At 41.3% G+C, this 19,343-nt stretch overlaps 1 protein-coding gene and 1 long non-coding RNA gene across 2 annotated transcripts in view; both read right to left on the bottom strand.

Moving 5' to 3' along the window:
- Positions 1–6,426, bottom strand: part of LOC139571377 (putative sodium-coupled neutral amino acid transporter 10) — a 52,341-nt gene extending 45,915 nt beyond the window's left edge. Inside the window, 4 exon segments of the mRNA XM_071394189.1 lie at positions 5,252–5,415; positions 5,737–6,040; positions 6,245–6,288; positions 6,403–6,426. Coding sequence (XP_071250290.1) covers positions 5,252–5,415; positions 5,737–5,832 — 260 coding nt within the window. The 5' untranslated portion in view covers positions 5,833–6,040; positions 6,245–6,288; positions 6,403–6,426.
- Positions 1–19,343, bottom strand: part of LOC139571382 (uncharacterized) — a 201,499-nt gene that overhangs the window by 72,803 nt on the left and 109,353 nt on the right. The window lies entirely within an intron of this gene.

Raw genomic sequence — 19,343 nt, 5'->3', positions numbered from 1 at the left:
TGACGGAAGCTATACTGTTACACTGGCAATACTAAAGTGCCTATAAGAACATCCAATAGTTAAAGGTATATGAAATACAAATGGTACAGAGATAAATAGTCCTATAATTCCTATAATAACTACAACCTAAAACTTCTTACCTGGGAATATTGAAGACTCATGTTAAAAGGAACCACCAGCTTTCATATGTTCTCATGTTCTGAGCAAGGAACTTAAACGTTAGCTTTCTTACATGGCACATATTGCACTTTTACTTTCTTCTCCAACACTTTGTTTTTTGTATTATTTAAACGAAATTGAACATGTTTCATTATTTATTTGAGGCTAAATTGATTTTATTGATGTATTATATTAAGTTAAAATAAAAGTGTTCATTCAGTATTGTTGTAATTGTCATTATTACAAATAGATAAATAATAAATAAAATTGGTCGATTAATCTGTATCTGCTTTTTCGGTATCGGCGTTGAAAAATCATAATCGGTCGACCTCTAGTCTCAACATCAACAGTGAAGAGGCGACTCCGGGATGCTGGCCTTCTAGGCAGAGTTCCTCTGTCCAGTGTCTGTGTTCTTTTGCCCATCTTAATCTTTTATTTTTATTGGCCAGTCTGAGATATGGCTTTTTCTTTGCAACTCTGCCTAGAAGGCCAGCATCCCTGAGTTGCCTCTTCCATGTTGATGTTGAGACTGGTGTTTTGCGGATAAGTGACTCACTGGTACGCTTATGTTAACAAAGCAACATATCCTAAAAACAGGACAGGTCAAAGTAAAATGGACATTATGTGTCCATTTTACAATCACAACTGTTGTCCAGAATTTTCACCCGATTGTCATGATCAGTGGTTTCAAGTTTGTATCAGTACATTTTTGACAAGCTGATCATAGTGAAAAATAAAATACTTCTGCATTTCCCGCTGTGTAAATAGGCTCCTGCTTCAATAGCCAAATTGATTAGTCACAGGAATCAGGACTAATAAAGCCAATGTAATGCTTTTTTTGGTCTTTTCCGGACATCGTTTTTTGGTGTTTTACAAACGATAGGCTTACCACATAGATGGGCATTCATAAAATGGTTCCAAATCTGGACCAATTATAGACATTCATGTTTGGTTCAGATATTGTCCGATCTGGACCAGCCTTGATTTGGTCCAAACATAGTCTAAAAATTACATTTTTTCAACTTTCATTCAGAACCAAAAATGAGCCTGATTTCAACATCCGGAAACATTTATTTTCAACGTTTGTAAAATAGGTATTTTCAACTTTCATTCAGAACCTAAATTGAACCTAACTTCAACGTCTGGAAAATACATTTCTTAAAACTATTCTAGTTTTACGGGGGATGTCATTTTTTTGGTATCGCCTATGGCGGCAGAACGGTAAAGAGCGGCCCTGGCTATAGGTCAGGCCCTATTGTGCCCTATGCGGACTGGATTCGTTTTAATGAGGGAGGTTGGGTAATGTCGGGTAAATTTAGAACCAGGAACAGATATAGCCCTTGGTTCACTCCAGACCCGACTGCCCTTGACCAGCACAAAAACATCCTGTGGCGTACTGCATTAGCATCGAATAGCCCCCGTGATATGCAACTTTTCAGGGAAGTTAGGAACCAATATACACAGTCAATTAGGAAAGCTAAGGCTAGCTTTTTCAAACAGAAATTTGCATCCTGTAGCACAAACGGCTGGCCATGCTTTCCCCCTGGCTACCACTACCCCGGTCAACAGCCCTGCACCCCCCACAGCCTCCCCCATTTCTCCTTCACCCAAATCCAGATAGCTGATGTTCTGAAAGAGCTGCAAAATCTGTACCCCTACAAATCAGCAGCGCTAGACAATCTGAACCCTCTCTTTCTAAAGTTATCTGCCGAAATAGTTACACCCCCTATTACTAGTCTGTTCAACCTCTTTCGTATCGTCTGAGATTCCCAAAGATTGGAAAGCTGCCGCGGTCATCCCCCTCTTCAAAGTGGGAGACACTCTAGACCCAAACTGCTACAGACCTATATCTATCCTACCTTGCTTTTCTAAGGTCTTCAAACAACAAGTTAACAAACAGATTACCGACCATTTCGAAACCCACCGTACCTTCTCCGCTATGCAATCTGGTTTCCGAGCTGGTCATGGGTGCACCTCAGCCACGCTCAAAGTCCTAAACGATATCATAACCTCCATCGATAAGAGACAATACTGTGCAGCCGTCTTCATCGACCTGGCCAAGGCTTTCGACTCTGTCAATCACCACATTCTTATCAGCCGACTTGGTTTCTCCAATGACTGCCTCGCCTGGTTCACCAACTACTTCTCTGATAAAGTTCAGTGTCAAATCGGAGGATCTGTTGTCCGAACCTCTGGCAGTCTCTGTGGGGGTGCCACAGGGTTCAATTCTCGGGCCGACTCTTTACTCTGTATATATCAATGATGTCGCTCTTGCTGCGGGTGACTCTTTGATCCACCTCTACGCAGACGACACCATTCTGTATACATCTGGCCCTTCTTTGGACACTTTTAACAAACCTCCAAACGAGCTTCAACGCCATACAACACTCCATCCGTGGCCTCCAACTGCTCTTAAATGCTAATCAAACTAAATGTATGCTCTTCAACCGATCGCTGCCCGCACCCACCCGCCCGACTAGCATCACTACTCTGGACGGTTCTGACTTAGAATATGTGGACAACTACAAACACCTAGGTGTCTGGTTAGACTGTAAACTCTTCTTCCAGACTCACATTAAGCATCTCCAATCCAAAATTGAATCGGCTTCCTATTTCGCAACAAAGCCTCCTTCACTCATGCTGCCAAACATACCCTCGTAAAACTGACCATCTTACCGATCCTCGATTTCATTTACAAAATAGCCTCCAACACTCTACTCAACAAACTGGATGCAGTCTATCACAGTGCCATCCGTTTTGTCAAGTCGCTCTGGATAAGAGCGTCTGCTAAATGACTTAAATGTAAATGTAAATACTACCCACCACTGCGACCTGTACGCTCTCGTTGGCTGGCCCTCGCTTCATACTCGTCGCCAAACCCACTGGCTACAGGTCATCTATAACTCATTGATAGGTAAAGGCCCGCCTTATCTCAGCTCACTGGTCACCATATCAGCACCCACCCGTAGCACGCGCTCCAGCAGGTATATTGCACAGGTCGCCCAGAAAGCCAATTCCTCTTTCGGCCGCCTTTCCTTCCAGTTCTCTGCTGCCAATGACTGGAACGAACTGCAAAAATCTCTGAAGCTGGAGACTCATATCTCCCTCACTAACTTTAAGCACCAGCTGTCAGAGCAGCTCACAGATCACTGCATCTGTAAATAGCCCATCCAACTACCTCATCCCCATACTGTATATATTTATCTAGCTCCTTTGCACCCCAGTATCTCTACTTGCACATTCATCACTCCAGTGTTTAATTGCTATATTGTAATTACTTTGCCAGTGTTTAATTGCTATTTTGTAATTACTTTGCCTCCATGGCCTATTTATTGCCTTACCTCCCTCATCTTACCGCATTTGCACACACTGTATATAGACTTTTTCTACTGTATTATTGATTGTATGTTTGTTTATTCCACATGTAACTCTGTGTTGTTGTATGTGTCGAACTGCTTTGCTTTATCTTGGCCAGGTCACAATTGTAAATGAGAACTTGTTCTCAACTAGTGTAACTTTAGTCCGTCCCCTCGCCCCGGCCCGGGCGCGAACCAGGGACCCTCTGCACACATCAACAACAGTCACCCACGAAGCATCGTTACCCATCGCTCCACAAAAGCCGCGGCCCTTGCAGAGCAAGGGGAACCACTACTGCAAGGTTTCAGAGCAAGTGATGTCACCGACTGAAAGGCTGCTAGCGCGCACCACCGCTACCTAGCTAGCCATTTCACATTGGTTACACTAGCCTACCTGGTTATATAAAGCTGAAATAAAATAAAAATGTAATTATGTGAACGCCCACAAAACACCACATCTGTAACTTTTGTCCAATCCGAATCTGCCATGTCAGTCATTTTTACATGACAGGAGAGTAACAATTCCAACCAGAATAGCCTACTGTTTTTGGGGGAACTCCAAGGTCCTCTGATAATACTAGTCCCTGTGTTTTGAGAGAAATGTCTGAGATTGACAGGTGTTGCTCGCGGTTTGCGCAAGAAAACAGTAACTGATTTGATAAATGGAACTAAGTGCCGCGCATAAGCTATATATGAATGGCCTACATGTAGCCTATCAACTTCACAGTCAATGCTTTAGTTTCTATGTTTTGTGCGTATTAATTGAATATTACCAAATGCATCAGCAAAAAATATTGAGCCTATTAAATGCAACCCTTGCTGTTAAATGCAACCCTTGCTGTTAAATGCAACCCTTGCAGTTCAGTGTGTCAAATCGGGTATTCTATCCTATCCTATAACAATTCAAATATTATGGCGACACTATAGGAAAGATGTTTTGGTTTAGAAACTTGGGAACCAAGCTGGAGTTATCAGTGTAGCCCCATCACCTGGACATGTTGAAATACTGTATCTTCACGCCTAGAATAAAAACCTCCAGGCTTCCGTCAGAACTGTCAATTTATTGGGAAAAGATTTTAAATTACATGGGGCAGTTTGAAAAAAAATTAATCCAGTCTGACTCGTCCTCTGGAATAACGGACATTCTGGAGTAATAATTACATAACCAATGAGCTCTAGTAATATTAGTCCCATGCAAATAGGTATTTGGTCATATGCATGCGATGCATACATGTGTCAAGTAAAGACAGCAAGGGTTGAGGAACAAGGGAGTGTTTTTCCTAAACAAATAAGGGATTTCAGTAACAGGTCTTTTCAGTCAGAAATGGCCGTAATTATGTTGCAGCTTCAGCAACACGGACAGCGCGATAAACACTGTTGATGTTATGTGGTGGCCGCTGCAGCAGAGAGGAGAGTCAACGGGTGCTAGTCAGTCACTCGCTGTCTTTTTTTTAATTATACACAGCACAGCAAGTCTGAGCCCGGCACAATCAAATCAATTGCTGGTCGGATTCCCTATAGTCATTTGTGTCTTAATTATTTAATCAAACCAGGTACTTAATACATCAGACAAGCTCAGTGAATTTAGTTGATTTGATTAAAACCCATTGGATGTGTCAATATATGGAAAATACACATTTAAAAATGTAAAGAACTGACGACTCTTGGCTGTCTGTTTTTAGTTAGGGACAGCCCTAATTGCAAAAGCATTGGCTCTCAAAGGAAAGGATACATACCTGGTCTCCACCAGTGTTTTGCCTGGTTTGCCATAGGCATGGAAAGCTAGGCCAGCATAGGTCCTGCGTTTGGTGCTGCTGGCCGTGTAGACCAGAAACATACATGACTGGTGGGTCATCCACGAACAGATGAACAGCAACAGAGTCCCTAGCACTATCCCACACTAGAGAGAGAAGCAGAGAGAGGGAGATGTCAAAACTCTCAGCAAGTAAGGCAACTCTGTCATACACATTTCATATTGACAGGTGCATGACGAGAGACTAAAAGGGCAATTCAATACAAAGGTGTTAACATCAGATTTAAAAAATGTATCCACAGCCTGTATATTACACCTGTTAGAGAGCGTGGAAAGGTAAACACGGAACATATGGTGCCTTATTCACTGTCATATGTCACAACAGTAGGTTATCGTGAGTTCACAAATAAGTTATACTGAACTAAATCTGCTATAGGAATAATCGTTTGGCCGGTGTGAGAGCGGTACCTGTTTGAAACAGAAAGGCATGGTCAGCACGCTCACTCCAACGATGCTGTTGACCACGTTCATGATCAAACCCCAGTTTGAAGCCGCCACCGTCATTTTGCACGGTTCGATGTTTTTCACCACCCAAAACCGTTCACCGAACTAGCTAGCTACGTTGAGAAATGACAACGGGAAATCGCTAGCAGTGGCGGCCGTTATTTGGTCCAAGTTGCGATGATGACAGTAGTTGAATCCGGTGACTGCTTTGCTTTTTCCAAAACGTATCCCTCAAGAGTTTGTGATGTGGCGCTTGTAGGCTAGCGAACTTGGAGAAACAACAACAAAACATCACTGCATCTACCGATCAGATCAGGCAAACTAGATCATTCAGCTAAAATACATGTATGAGACATTTCGATTAAATAAAGTACGTTCATCTCCATGGTGCATGTGCGTTTAAAAGGAAAGTTTGACAACTGAAAGGAAATCGAACTGTTGTTACAAAAACTGGTCAACCGTACGTAGTTACCGTATTAGCTATGTTATCATCGGTGATTCTTCTACTTTGGTCCACTGTGTTGGAAAAATAGCGTTATACATTTATATCATTCACATAACATTTTATATATTTACCATGAAACAGGCGACTACAAAAGCTTCGAAAATCACTTTTCCTGAATGACTAACCAGGAAGTATGAATCTCGCTCGACAACTCGTGACAAGACAACAATCAAAGTATAACAACTCTGGCTCGTGATGCATTTGGAAGGCTTAGATGCCCTCTAGCGGCCAGGCGTGTTACTGCATTTAAAAAGGGTAGTGTCCCAAGATGCAATACATTAATTGCGTTTAAGCAGCCGTGACAACCTGAAAAAAAAAACTCCAGGTTCATGTTACGAATGACTGTCTGGCATTTTTCAGTTAGTGTATAACATTTCAGAAATTACTAATTTGTCACTTGATCATGGTGTAGCCATTTTTCATAATTACTTTCTGTTTACAAAGTGCAGGCAGAGATTAAATAGGCCTACAGTAGAGACTTTGTTATCATCACAAACACACAGCCACAACTCGTCCCAAATTAAGTGAAAGCGACACACATACAGATGACATCCATGATGTTCTGTTTTTCTAAATCCCTTAGAGATTCCAGGAAGACGGGAAAACAGGAATGGTCGATGTGGGAGCTGGAATCAGAACAATAGAATCCTGACTCTGAAAGAGGTTTCTACTAGGTTCCCTCGACGCGGATTCGAGGTAAATGTTGTGTGTTTCTTCCTAATGTTACGGTTAGGATTGGGGGAGGGTAAACTGATCATGGGTCAGTTTGGTTAAGGTTAACATCCACCCTGAGCCGTAGCTCTGTTGAGGTGGTTATTTTGTTGTTTGGCTAAAAAGATGGGGGACCAGGGGAGGGGAATGACCTGACCACTTTACTCCAACTAGGGCTCTGGTGTCTGGGGAAGGGGATTTGAGAGGCAGGGATCCGATGGAGCTTTGGGGGGTGGGAGTGGAGAGAGGGGAGAGAGAGCAAGTGTGAGTGAGTGTGTGTCTGTGAGAATGTGCGAGCATGTGTGTGTGTGTGTGTGTGCGTCAGGGAGGTAGGGGAGGTTAAGACAGGAAAAGCCTGGACATTGTGCTCCAGTGACCCCTCAAAATCAATGTGACAGACTGGTTGATTGGCTGGAGGGTCCTGTCTGTCCACACCTAATCCCTCAAGGCAGGTCCATGACCTGGGTTGGGATAGGGCTGGGGGGGGGGGTGTGTGTGTGTGTGTGTGTGTGTGCAATGAGGCTGGTAGGTGCGAGCAGATATGGAGGGTAGTTGCCTTGGCAAGACTGGCAGAGGCAGGACAGGGTACATGGGCAACAGTTGTAGTTGGGGGAATTTTTCAGAGGGCACATTTCAGGGCAGATTTGGGAGGATAACCCAGTCGGGTGAAATTAGACACAGGCATCTGGATCTGACCTTCTGGGGGTGACCCCAGGTCGCGGTGGGGTTGCGGGGCACAAAGCAGAGCACTGACCCCCGAGAGGTCAAGCATGAGGGCGGCTGAAAGGAGGTCTTTGTGAGGCCAGGCATGCACACAATTTCCTATGAGCACCGGGGGCTTGAGGTCCTGAGTCTGCCCAGGAAACCAGCACACAGAGAGGAGGAGAGATGTGTGTGTGTGTGTGTGTGTGTGTGTGTGTGTGTGTGTGTGTGTGTGTGTGTGTGTGTGTGTGTGTGTGTGTGTGTGTGTGTGTGTGTGTGTGTGTGTGTGTGTGTGTGTGTGTGAAAGAGAGAAATAAAGCAAGAGATACAGTACCCGTCAAAAGTTTGGACACGCCTACTCATTCAAGGGTTACTATTTTCTACATTGTAGAATAATAGTGAAGACATCAAAACTATGAAATAACACATATGGAATCATGTAGTAACCAAAAAAGTGTTAAACAAATCAAAAAATATTTCCTATTTCCTAAGTAGCCAATTCCAGATTATTTTGCAGATCATCTAGAACTTTCCTTACAGCAACACTTACAGCAACACTTCTCATAAAAACTAGTAGAGAAGCAGTTGATCTCTCGTCAACCCTCAACCAGGAAAGACAAACAGATCCTAAAGGTAGTCTTCATATAATTAATTAAAATGCCTTTATTAGTATGGCATTTCTATTGAACATGCCATACTAATGAAGGCATTTTAATTAATTATATGAAGAGTGCCTTGGTCCTCCTTTCTTTTTGATGACCAATTTACCCCTTTTACCAAAGAGCACCTTCTATCTACCAAAATGTACTATTGTGTACCTTAGTAGCGCTTCCCTTCCTCCTCTTTCTACTAGATCCTAAAGGTAGATGGATGATTTTAAATATGTTATTGGACCATAAACAGTTATGGCTTTATTAACCTTTACGGTCCAAATAATAATGATCCGTGCTTCTTTGAAAATATCTATAATAATTTATCAACCCTACAAGCAATGCAAGACTCTATTATTATGGTGGGAGATTATAATACTGTTTTAAATACCTCTATGGACCATAAAGGAAATCATACTACAATCTATCACCCTCATGCACTTAAGGAAATCACGAATATCATGGATACATTGGAACTAGTGGATATATGGAGGCTTAAATATCCTGACCTAGTGAGATATGCATGGCAGAGGGTCAGTCAAGATAGTTGTCTTGACTACTTTCTTATGTCATTCTCGTCAAAAGTTTTTAAAAGTGTTGATAGGGGACAGAATGCGGTCGGACCATCACATAATTGGCATATATATTACTCTTACAGAATTTCCACGTGGGCGAGGATATTGGAAATTTAATCAAGCCTATATGAGGACAACTTGCTTTTCATTAGGACAGAAGAATTTATAACAGACTTTTTCCAACATAACATAGGTACAGCAGATCCCCTTATTGTATGGGACACTTTTAAATGTGCCTTTAGAGGCCATGCAATTCAGTACTCATCTATAAAACAAAAGCAATTTAGGTCAAAAGAGTCCATATTAACAAAGGAAATGGAAGGACTAACAGAACAGATATATAGCAATAACAACTGTACCATAGAGGCTCAGAATAAGTTATTGAGGAACTTATTCAATAAAGATCAAGTGTAATATATGATCAAAATAAAGCTAACTGGATGGAATATGGGGGGGAAAAGCACCAAATTATTTTTTAAATCTTCAACATAGAAATGTTACCAAAAAGATTTTACTGAAACTTGTTACAAATTACGGAGTCACCCATGATTCACCAAACAATATTATGAAAGAGGAAGGAAAGTACTTTAAGCATATGTTTCAGTTTCAGTCTCCTCCATCTCTAACCGAAGCTAATTGTATGGATTTTTTTCTATTAGTAATGTGAAATGAACAGCTGTACAGAAAGACTCACGTGAAGGCGAAATTAGAGAGGAGGAACTTATTGATGCAATTAAAGCCTTTAAGTCCTGGAAAACTCCAGGGCTGGATGGCATACCAGTTGAGGTATACCCCCAAAAAATAGATATACTCAGAGAACCGTTATTAGCATGTTTTAACTCCTATAAATTGTAGAATTTCAGACACTCAACAAGAAGTTCTTATTTCATTATTACTGAAACAGGATCCAAGTGGCATATATAAAGATCCAGTCCATTTAAAAAATTGGAGGCCTCTTACACGACAGTGTTGTTGTCACGCCCTGACCTTAGAGATTTTTATGTCTCTATGTCTCTATTTGGTTTGGTCAGGGTGTGATTTGGGGTGGGTATTCTATGTTCTATGTTTTGGCCGGGTAGGGTTCTCAATCAGGGACAGCTGTCTATTGTTGTCTCTGATTGAGAACCATACTTAGGTAGCCCTTTCTCCCACCTGTCTTGGTGGGAGGTTGTCTTTGTTTGTTGGCACTATAGCCTTTAGCTTCACGTTTTTTAGGATTGTTTATTGTTTTTGTCGGCGTCATATAAATAAAGTAATATGTACGCTCACCACGATGCACCTTGGTCCACTTCCTTCAACGACGGCCGTGACAGTTGTGATGCAAAAAATTATAGCAAAATGCATAGCGCATAGAATTAAAAAGGTATTGTCGGATATTATTCATCCTAATCAGACAGTTTTTTTTTACACGGACGATACATTGGAGATAATATAAGGCAAGTACTGGAAACAATAGAACACCATGAAAAATCTGGGAAACCAGGCCTGGTATTCATAGCTGACTTTGAAAAGGCTTTTGATAAAGTACAACTGGAGTTTATATATAAATGCCTGGAATGTCCTAACCGACTTGCCAAAACTATAGTTTGTAAACAAGAAATTTGTGGAGTGGTTGAAAAACAAGTCTTAATGACTCCAACCTACGTAAATGTATGTAAACTTCAGACTTCAACTGTATATAATGAATATGACGGCAGAAATGATTAAATATTAAAGCATTAGGCCTCTCACTAAAGCTGTCAATCATACAAAACTTATACTTAAATCTGAACTGATCTCTAGCAAATTAGTAAGAATGTCTCACCCCATGTTCAATAATGGCATTTTTCCCTTTAATCAGATTACAACCTCTCACTTTCGGTTATTTGAAAATGAAATAATCTCCAAATATCGATTTAAAAAAAAAGAAGCCATAGAAAGTTAGTTGAAATTTCAGTTTATTCCACCAGAAAAGAAAGAACAAATAATACAACACATATTGTAGTGAAAGTCAAATATACTTATTATATTTTTAACGATTTTTCGATAAAATTTAGAAAAAAGCTATAATCTTTGTAAATGATATCATAAACAGGACTGGTGGAATTATGTCACACATGTAACTAACAAAAATATATGGAAATGTCTGTAATACCCAATATTACAATCAACTAATTGCAGTATTACCACAAAAATGGAAGAGGCAAGTAGAAGTGGGAAAAGTAAGGAACTCATCTGTCAGCCCTGCATTAAATACCAAAATTTGTTAAAGAAAATTGTGATAAATAAAAAAATATACCAGTTTCGTTTAAGGACCAAAAAATTGACAGCCGTGCCATATAGATTGCAAAATAGTTGGGAAGAGATTTTCGATGTACCGATTCCATGGCACATGGTTTATGAACTGATACGTAAAACGACACCGGATTCAAACCTTTGAATTTGTCAATTTAAATTATTATACAAAATTCTTGCACCCAAATAGCATGTTAAATATATGGGGGATACAACCATCCCAGCTGTGCAGATTTTGCTGCGAAGAGACGGAGTCATTAGATCATTTATTTTGGTAATGTCTATATGCAGCTTGTTTTTGGTCACCGGTCCAGGAATAGCTGAAGAATTGCAATATTTACATGGAGCTAACTCTGCAGATAGCACTACTGGGTGTTTTTAAAAGTCATAGTCAATCGATCAATAATATAATAATACTTTAACAAAAATGTTTATCTTTAATTTACAATCTGTAGAAACTATAAGAATAGAAAATAACTTTTGTGAAACATCACAGCACAGTTTAAAAATATATGGGAAATAGAAGTCCAATATGGATGGTGTTAAGAGATAGATGGGAGGGGTTGAATGGAGCTGAAATGTGGGACTAACAACACGATAACTAATGTCAAATATAGTGTCCGTAAAATGTAAACTCAGCAAAAAAAGAAATGTCCTCTCACTGTCAACTGCGTTTATTTTCAGCAAACTTAACATGTGTAAATATTTGTATGAACAAAACAAGATTCAACAACTAACACATAAACTGAACAAGATCCACAGACATGTGACTAACAGAAATTGAATTATGTGTCCCTGAACAAAGGGGGGGGGGTCAAAATCAAAAGTAACAGTCAGTATCTGGTGTGGCCACCAGCTGCATTAAGTACTGCAGTGCATCTCCTCCTCATGGACTGCACCAGATGTCTTGCTGTGAGATGTTACCACACACTTCCACCAAGGCACCTGCAAGTTCTCGGACATTTCTTGGGGGAATGGCCCTAGCCCTCACCCTCCGATCCAACAGGTCCCAGATGTGCTCAATGGGATTGAGATCCGGGCTCTTCGCTGTCCATGGCAGAACACTGACATTCCTGTCTTGCAGGAAATCACGCACAGAACGAGCAGTATGGCTGGTGGCATTTTCATGCTGGAGGGTCATGTCAGGATGAGCCTGCAGGAAGGGTACCACATGAGGGAGGAGGATGTCTTACCTGTAACGCACAGTGTTGAGATTGCCTGCAATGATTACAAGCTCAGTCCGATGATGCTGTGACACACCGCCCCAGACCATGACGGACCCTCCACCTCCAAATCGATCCCGATACAGAGTACAGGCCTCAGTGTAATGCTCATTCTTTCGACGATAAATGCGAATCCGACCATCACCCCTGTTGAGACAAAACCATGACTCGTCAGTGAAGAGCACTTTTTGCCAGTCCTGTCTGGTCCAGCGGCGGTGGGTTTGTGCCCATAGGCGAAGTTGTTGCCGGTGATGTCTGGTGAGGACCTGCCTTACAACAGGCCTACAAGCCCTCAGTCCAGCCTCGCTCAGCCTATTGCATATAGTCTGAGCACTGATGGAGGGATTGTGCGTTCCTGGTGTAACTCAGTTGTTGCCATCCTGTACCTGTCCCGCAGGTGTGATGTTCAGATGTACCGATCCTGTGCAGGTGTTGTTACACGTGGTCTGCCACTGCTAGGACGATCAGATGTCCGTCCTGTCTCCCTGTGTCTCCCTGTAGCGCTGTCTTAGGTGTCTCACAGTACGGACATTGCAATTTATTGCCCTGGCCACATCTACAGTCCTCATGCCTCCTTGCAGCATGCCTAAGGCACGTTCACGCAGATCAGCAGGGACCCTGGGCATCTTTCTTTTAGTGTTTTTCAGAGTCAGTAGAAAGGCCTCTTTGGTGTCCTAAGTTTTCATAACTGTGACCTTAATTGCCTACCGTCTGTAAGCTGTTAGTGTCTTAATAACAACCGTTCCACAGGTGCATGTTCATTAATTGTTTATGGTTCATTGAACAAGCATGGGGAACAGTGTTTAAACCCTTTACAATGAAGATCTGTGAAGTTATTTGGATTTTTACAAATTATCTTTGAAAGACAGGGTCCTGAAAAAGGGACGTTTCTTTTTTTGCTGACTTTATTTAGGTTCAGAACCTTTGTGAAACAGCACAGTTAAAAATGACAAATAGAAATCAAACTGGATGGTCATCAGAAATAGATGGGACATGTTGAGGGTAGAGGAAGGACAGGACAAAAAAAATATATATAACTATCGTAAAATAGGTTTTGTCTGTAAAATGTATATACTGTAGTATGTATAAGCTGGAAATAGAGGCCTAAGCATTGTTGTTCACTAATTTACTCTAATTAGGGGAGGGGTGGTAGGGTGAGTGGAGAACAATAAAGGAAAATATATTTGACCAATCAGCTCCGCAGCATTACTTTTTCCACCTCTTTTGCATTATTTCTTTGAATCATATAAATATTAAATTCATCATCGATCCAGGAGGCTGAAACAGTTTCTTAGCAATTGCATGCTTCAAATCAAATCAAAGTTTATTTGTCACGTGCACCAAATACAGCAGGTGTATACCTTACAGTGAAATGCTTACTTACAGCTTCTAACCAATAGTGCAAAAAAGGTATTAGGTGAACAATAGGTAGGTAAATAAATAAAACAACAGTAAAAAGACAGGCTATATACAGTAGCGAGGCTATGAAAGTAGCGAGGCCACATACAGACACAGGTTAGTCAGGCTGATTGAGGTAGTATGTACATGTAGATATGGTTAAAGTGACTATGCATATATGATGAACAGAGAGTAGCAGTAGCGTAAAAGAGGGGTTGGTGGGCGGGACACAGTGCAGATAACCCAGTTAGCCAATGTGCGGGAGCACTGGTTGGTCGGCCCAATTGAGGTAGTATGTACATGAATGTATAGTTAAAGTGACTATGCATATATGATAAACAGAGAGTAGCGTCAGTGTAAAAGAGGGGTTGGGGGGGGGGGGGCACACAATGCAAATAGTCCAGGTAGCCATTTGATTACCTGTTCAGGAGTCTTATGGCTTGGGGGTAAAAACTGTTGAGAAGCATTTTTGTCCTAGACTTGGCACTCCGGTACCGCTTGCCATGCGGTAGTAGAGAGAACAGTCTATGACTGGGGTGGCTGGGATCTTTGACAATTTGTAGGGCCTTCCTCTGACACCGCCTGGTGTAGAGGTCCTGGATGGCAGGCAGCTTAGCCCCAGTGATGTACTACGCTACAGGGAGACACAGGGAGACAGGACGGACAAATAGTCCAGGTAGCCATTTGATTACCTGTTCAGGAGTCTTATGGCTTGGGGGTAAAAACTGTTGAGAAGCATTTTTGTCCTAGACTTGGCACTCCGGTACCGCTTGCCATGCGGTAGTAGAGAGAACAGTCTATGACTGGGGTGGCTGGGATCTTTGACAATTTGTAGGGCCTTCCTCTGACACCGCCTGGTGTAGAGGTCCTGGATGGCAGGCAGCTTAGCCCCAGTGATGTACTGGGCCATACGCACTACCCTCTGTAGTGCCTTGCGGTCAGAGGCCGAGCAATTGCCGTACCAGGCAGTGATGCAACCAGTCAGGATGCTCTCGATGTTGCAGCTGTAGAACCTTTTGAGGATCTCAGGACTCATGCCAAATCTTTTTAGTTTCCTGAGGGGGAATAGGCTTTGTCGTGCCCTCTTCACGACTGTCTTGGTGTGTTTGGACCATTCTAGTTTGTTGGTGATGTGGACACCAAGGAACTTGAAGCTCTCAACCTGCTCCACCACAGTCCCGTCGATGAAAATGGGGGCGTGCTCGGTCCTCCTTTTCCTGTAGTCCACAATCATCTCCTTAGTCACATTGAGGGATAGGTTGTTATTCTGGCACCACCCGGCCAGGTCTCTGACCTCCTCCCTATAGGCTGTCTCGTCGTTGATCAGGCCTACCACTGTTGTGTTGTCTGCAAACTTGATGGTGTTGGAGTTGTGCCTGGCCATGCAGTCGTGGGTGAACAGGGAGTACAGGAGGGGACTGAGCACGCACCCCTGGGGAGCTCCAGTGTTGAGGATCAGCGTGGCAGATGTGTTGCTACCTACCCTCACCACCTGGGAGCGGCCCGTCAGAAAGTCCAGGATCCAGTTGCAGAGGGAGGTGTTAAGTCAATAATTAGCTTAGCTAATAATTAGCTTGTCAAAAATGAGCATGAATAATTTAACAAATACTTCCAGTGCTGCATCTGGATTCACTTCCTCATGCACATCAGAACAACATACATGTCTTTACATTTTCAACAAAAGAGAAAGCATTTTGTATGATCTCTTATAAATTATTTTAGGCCCAAATGTTGATACTTTGGCTTTCCACAATGCTATGGTCACTACAACCAACTGATATTGCTTTGGAGCAAAGCTCTGCAGCATTAGTGAATATCTGATCAATACATGTGGATGTCACAGATCCAACACTTTTGGTTTGCACTCTAGTTGGTTGAGTGATAACTTGGGTCATATTACAGATATTAGCCACTGTTAGAAGCTACTTCTTTAGTAGACAGCTAGTTGCTAACAAGTCAATGCTCAACTTACCCAGAAAATAGACCTCTCTGTTATTATCACACACACGATCAAGCATTGCACACAAATTATTCTATTACTGACTGTTAGCACTTGGTGGCCTATAGCAGCACCGCAAAGGAACAAGCTTTAGATGAGGCAGGTGAACCTGCAACCACAACACTTCAACAGCATTTGACATGACATCCTCTCTAAGCTTCACAGGAATATGACTCTGAACATATAACTCAACATCTCCCCCACAGGCATTCCTGTCTTTTCTGTAGATGTTATATCCTTGTATTGTGGTATAATCAAAGGAATTATCTAAGTGAGTTTCAGAGATGGACAGTATATGAATGTTATATGTTAGTGAGTTATTGATTTCATGAAGCTTATTTTTAAGGCTACATACATTTGAAGTCAGAAGTTTACATACACTTAGGTTGGAGTCATTAAAACCTCATTTTTCAACCACTCCACAAATTTCTTGTTAACAAACTATAGTTTTGGCAAGTCGGTTAGGACATCTACTTTGTGCATGACACAAGTAATTTTTCCAACAATTGTTTACAGACAGATTATGTCACTTATAATTCACTGTATCACAATTCCAGTGGGTCAGAAGTTTACAAACACTAAGTTGACTGTGCCTTTAATTCTTGTCAATACGGGGGCGCTTTTTTCACTTTGGAAAAAATCGTGCCCAAATGAAACGGCCTCGTACTCTTTTCTAGATCATACAATATGCATATTATTATTACTATTGGATAGAAAACACTCTCAAGTTTCTAAAACTGTTTGAATTATATCTGTGAGTAAAACAGAACTCATTTTGCAGCAAACCTCTATACAGGAAGTGAAAAATCTGAAAACGAGGCTCTGTTTCAGGGCATGCCTATTCAACTGGCTTTTATTTATCGATATGCATGCACTTCATACGCCTTCCACTAGATGTCAACAGGCAGTGGAAGGTGGAATGGGGTATCTAGCTTGATCTGAGGTCGAATAAGAGCTTTTGGAGTGACAGGTCCGGTATTTTCTTTGTCTTCGAAGGCGCGCTGGGGAGCTCGACATTGTCTTCTGAAAAGCGTTCGGTATACACAGCGAATATCTCCGGCTCTGATTTTATTTGATACATATGATAATAACATCATAAAGTAGGTTTTTTCAACAGAGTTTTATCAGTTTATCAACGTTTATTGGGACTTTTGGAGTTTTCCGTTCTTTGCGCCAAGAGAGGATGGGAATGTTAGCAACCTTGGCTAGCATTGTGGCGCGAATTCGACAGAAGAAATGGACATTCTAAAACCAAACAACGATTTATTCTGGACCAAGGACTCCTTGTACAACATTCTGATGGAAGCTCAGCAAAAGTAAGAAAACATTTATGATGTTATTTCGTATTTCTGTGTAAAATGTTGACTCCTATTCTCCGCCGTGTTGGTGAGTGCTGGTAAAGTTATTTAAAAAAATCTAACACAGCGGTTGTCAGGATTTGGCCAGGATTGTTCAGGTTTTGGTCACTAGATGCCCCCATTGCGCCTTTTTAAACCTTTTGTTTTTCCCTTGTTCTAGTTATTATTTGCACCTGTGCCTCCTTTCCTTGTAGGTATTTAAACCCTTAGTGTTCCCCAGTTCTTTGCTCTGTGTTTGTATGTTAGCACCCAGCCCCAGCCATGCTGTGAACATTTATTTCTCTAGTTGGATTTTCCTGAGGTACTCTGGTTTTGTTCTTGTTTATTTTTGATTATTCTTTTGAGGTTTGTTTTTCCCTGCTGTTCTTACCACTTTGTGGATTTTCATTGTATCTTGGAGGATATTCATTTTTTCTCTTGGCATTACTTTTGACGTTGTGGATTTATATTTTTTGCCTGAAGATCTTTTTCCTTTATTAAACCACCATCTCTAGTACTGCTGTGTCTGCCTCATCTTCTGGGTTCTGCCGACTATTAGTGACTGTTTCTCACACCGGGTCCTGACAGCGGTTGCATTAAGAACCAGTGTATCTTTCATTTGCCATACAACAAGTATTTTTATGTAAAGTTTATGATGAGTTCTTTGGTCAGATTAGGTGAGTGTCCAAAATATCTCCGGAGATTCTGGTGAATCGTTGCTACGTATTCACAATGTATAACCAGGATTTGTAGCTATAAATATGCACATTTTCGAACAAAACATAAATGTATTGTATAACATGATGTTATAAGACTGTCATCTGATGAAGTTGACCAAAGGTTAGTGATTCATTTTATATCTTTTGCTGGTTTTTGCGAAAGCTACCCTTGCGGTGAATAAATGCGTTTGTGTGTTTGGCTATTGTGGTAAGCTAATATAATTCTATATTGTGTTTTCGCTGTAAAACACTTAAAAAATCTGAAATATTGGCTGGATTCACAAGATGTTTATCTTTCATTTGCCGTACAACATGTATTTTTCATAAATGTTTTATGATGAGTATTTATGTATTTCACGTTGCTCTCTGTAATTATTCTGGCTGCTTTGGTGCTATTTTGGATGGTGGCTGCAATGTAAAACTATGATTTATACCTCAAATATGCACATTTTCGAACAAAACATAAATGTATTGTATAACATGTTATAAGACTGTCATCTGATGAAGTTGTTTCTTGGTTAGTGACTAATTTTATCTCTATTTTGTCGGTTTTGTGAAAGCTACCTATGCGGTGGAAACATGGTGAAAATATGCGGTTGTGTGTTTGGCTATTGTGGTTAGCTAATAGAAATACATATTGTGTTTTCGCTGTAAAACATTTTAAAAATCGGAAATGATGGCTGGATTCACAAGATGTTTATCTTTCATTTGCTGTATTGGACTTGTGATTTCATGAAAATTATATTATATGATATCCCTGTCCCGTTAGGCTAGGCTATGCTAGTCAGCTTTTTTGATGAGGAGGATCCCGGATCCGGGAGAGAGAAGCAGTAGAGGTTTTAAACAGCTTGGAAAATTCCAGAAAATTATGTAATGGCTTTAGAAGCTTCTGATAGGTGAATTGACATTATTTGAGTCAATCGGAGGTGGACCTGTGGATGTATTTCAAGGCCTACCTTCAAACTCAGTGCTTCTTTGCTTGACGTCATGGGAAAATCAAAATAAATCAGCCAAGACCTCAGAAAAAATATTGTAGACCTCCACAAGTCTGGTTCATCCTTGGGAGCAATTTCCAAACGCCTGAATGTACCACGTTCATCTGTACAAACAATAGTACGCAAGCATAAACACCATAGGACCATGCAGCCGTCATACCACTCAGGAAGGAGACGCGTTCTGTCTCCTAGAGAATAACAGCAAAGGACCTTGTGAAGATACTGGAGGAAACAGGTAGAAGATGATCTATATCCACAGTAAAACGAGTCCTATTTCGCCATAACCTGAAAGGTCGCTCAGCAAGGAAGAAGCCACTGCTCCAAACCCACCATAAAAAAGCCAGACTACGGTTTACAACTGCCCATGGGGACAAGATCATACTTTTTGGAGAAATGTCCTCTGGTCTGATGAAACAAAAATATAACTGTTTGGCCATAAACCATCGTTATGTTTGGAGGAAAAAGGTGGAGGCTTCCAAGCCG

The sequence above is a fragment of the Salvelinus alpinus genome, chromosome 3 (genome assembly GCF_045679555.1).
Source record: "Salvelinus alpinus chromosome 3, SLU_Salpinus.1, whole genome shotgun sequence".
In the NCBI taxonomy this organism is placed as follows: Eukaryota; Metazoa; Chordata; class Actinopteri; order Salmoniformes; family Salmonidae; genus Salvelinus; species Salvelinus alpinus.
Note: the sequence above shows the minus strand (reverse complement) of the source record. Positions and strands in the feature narration are given on the sequence as shown.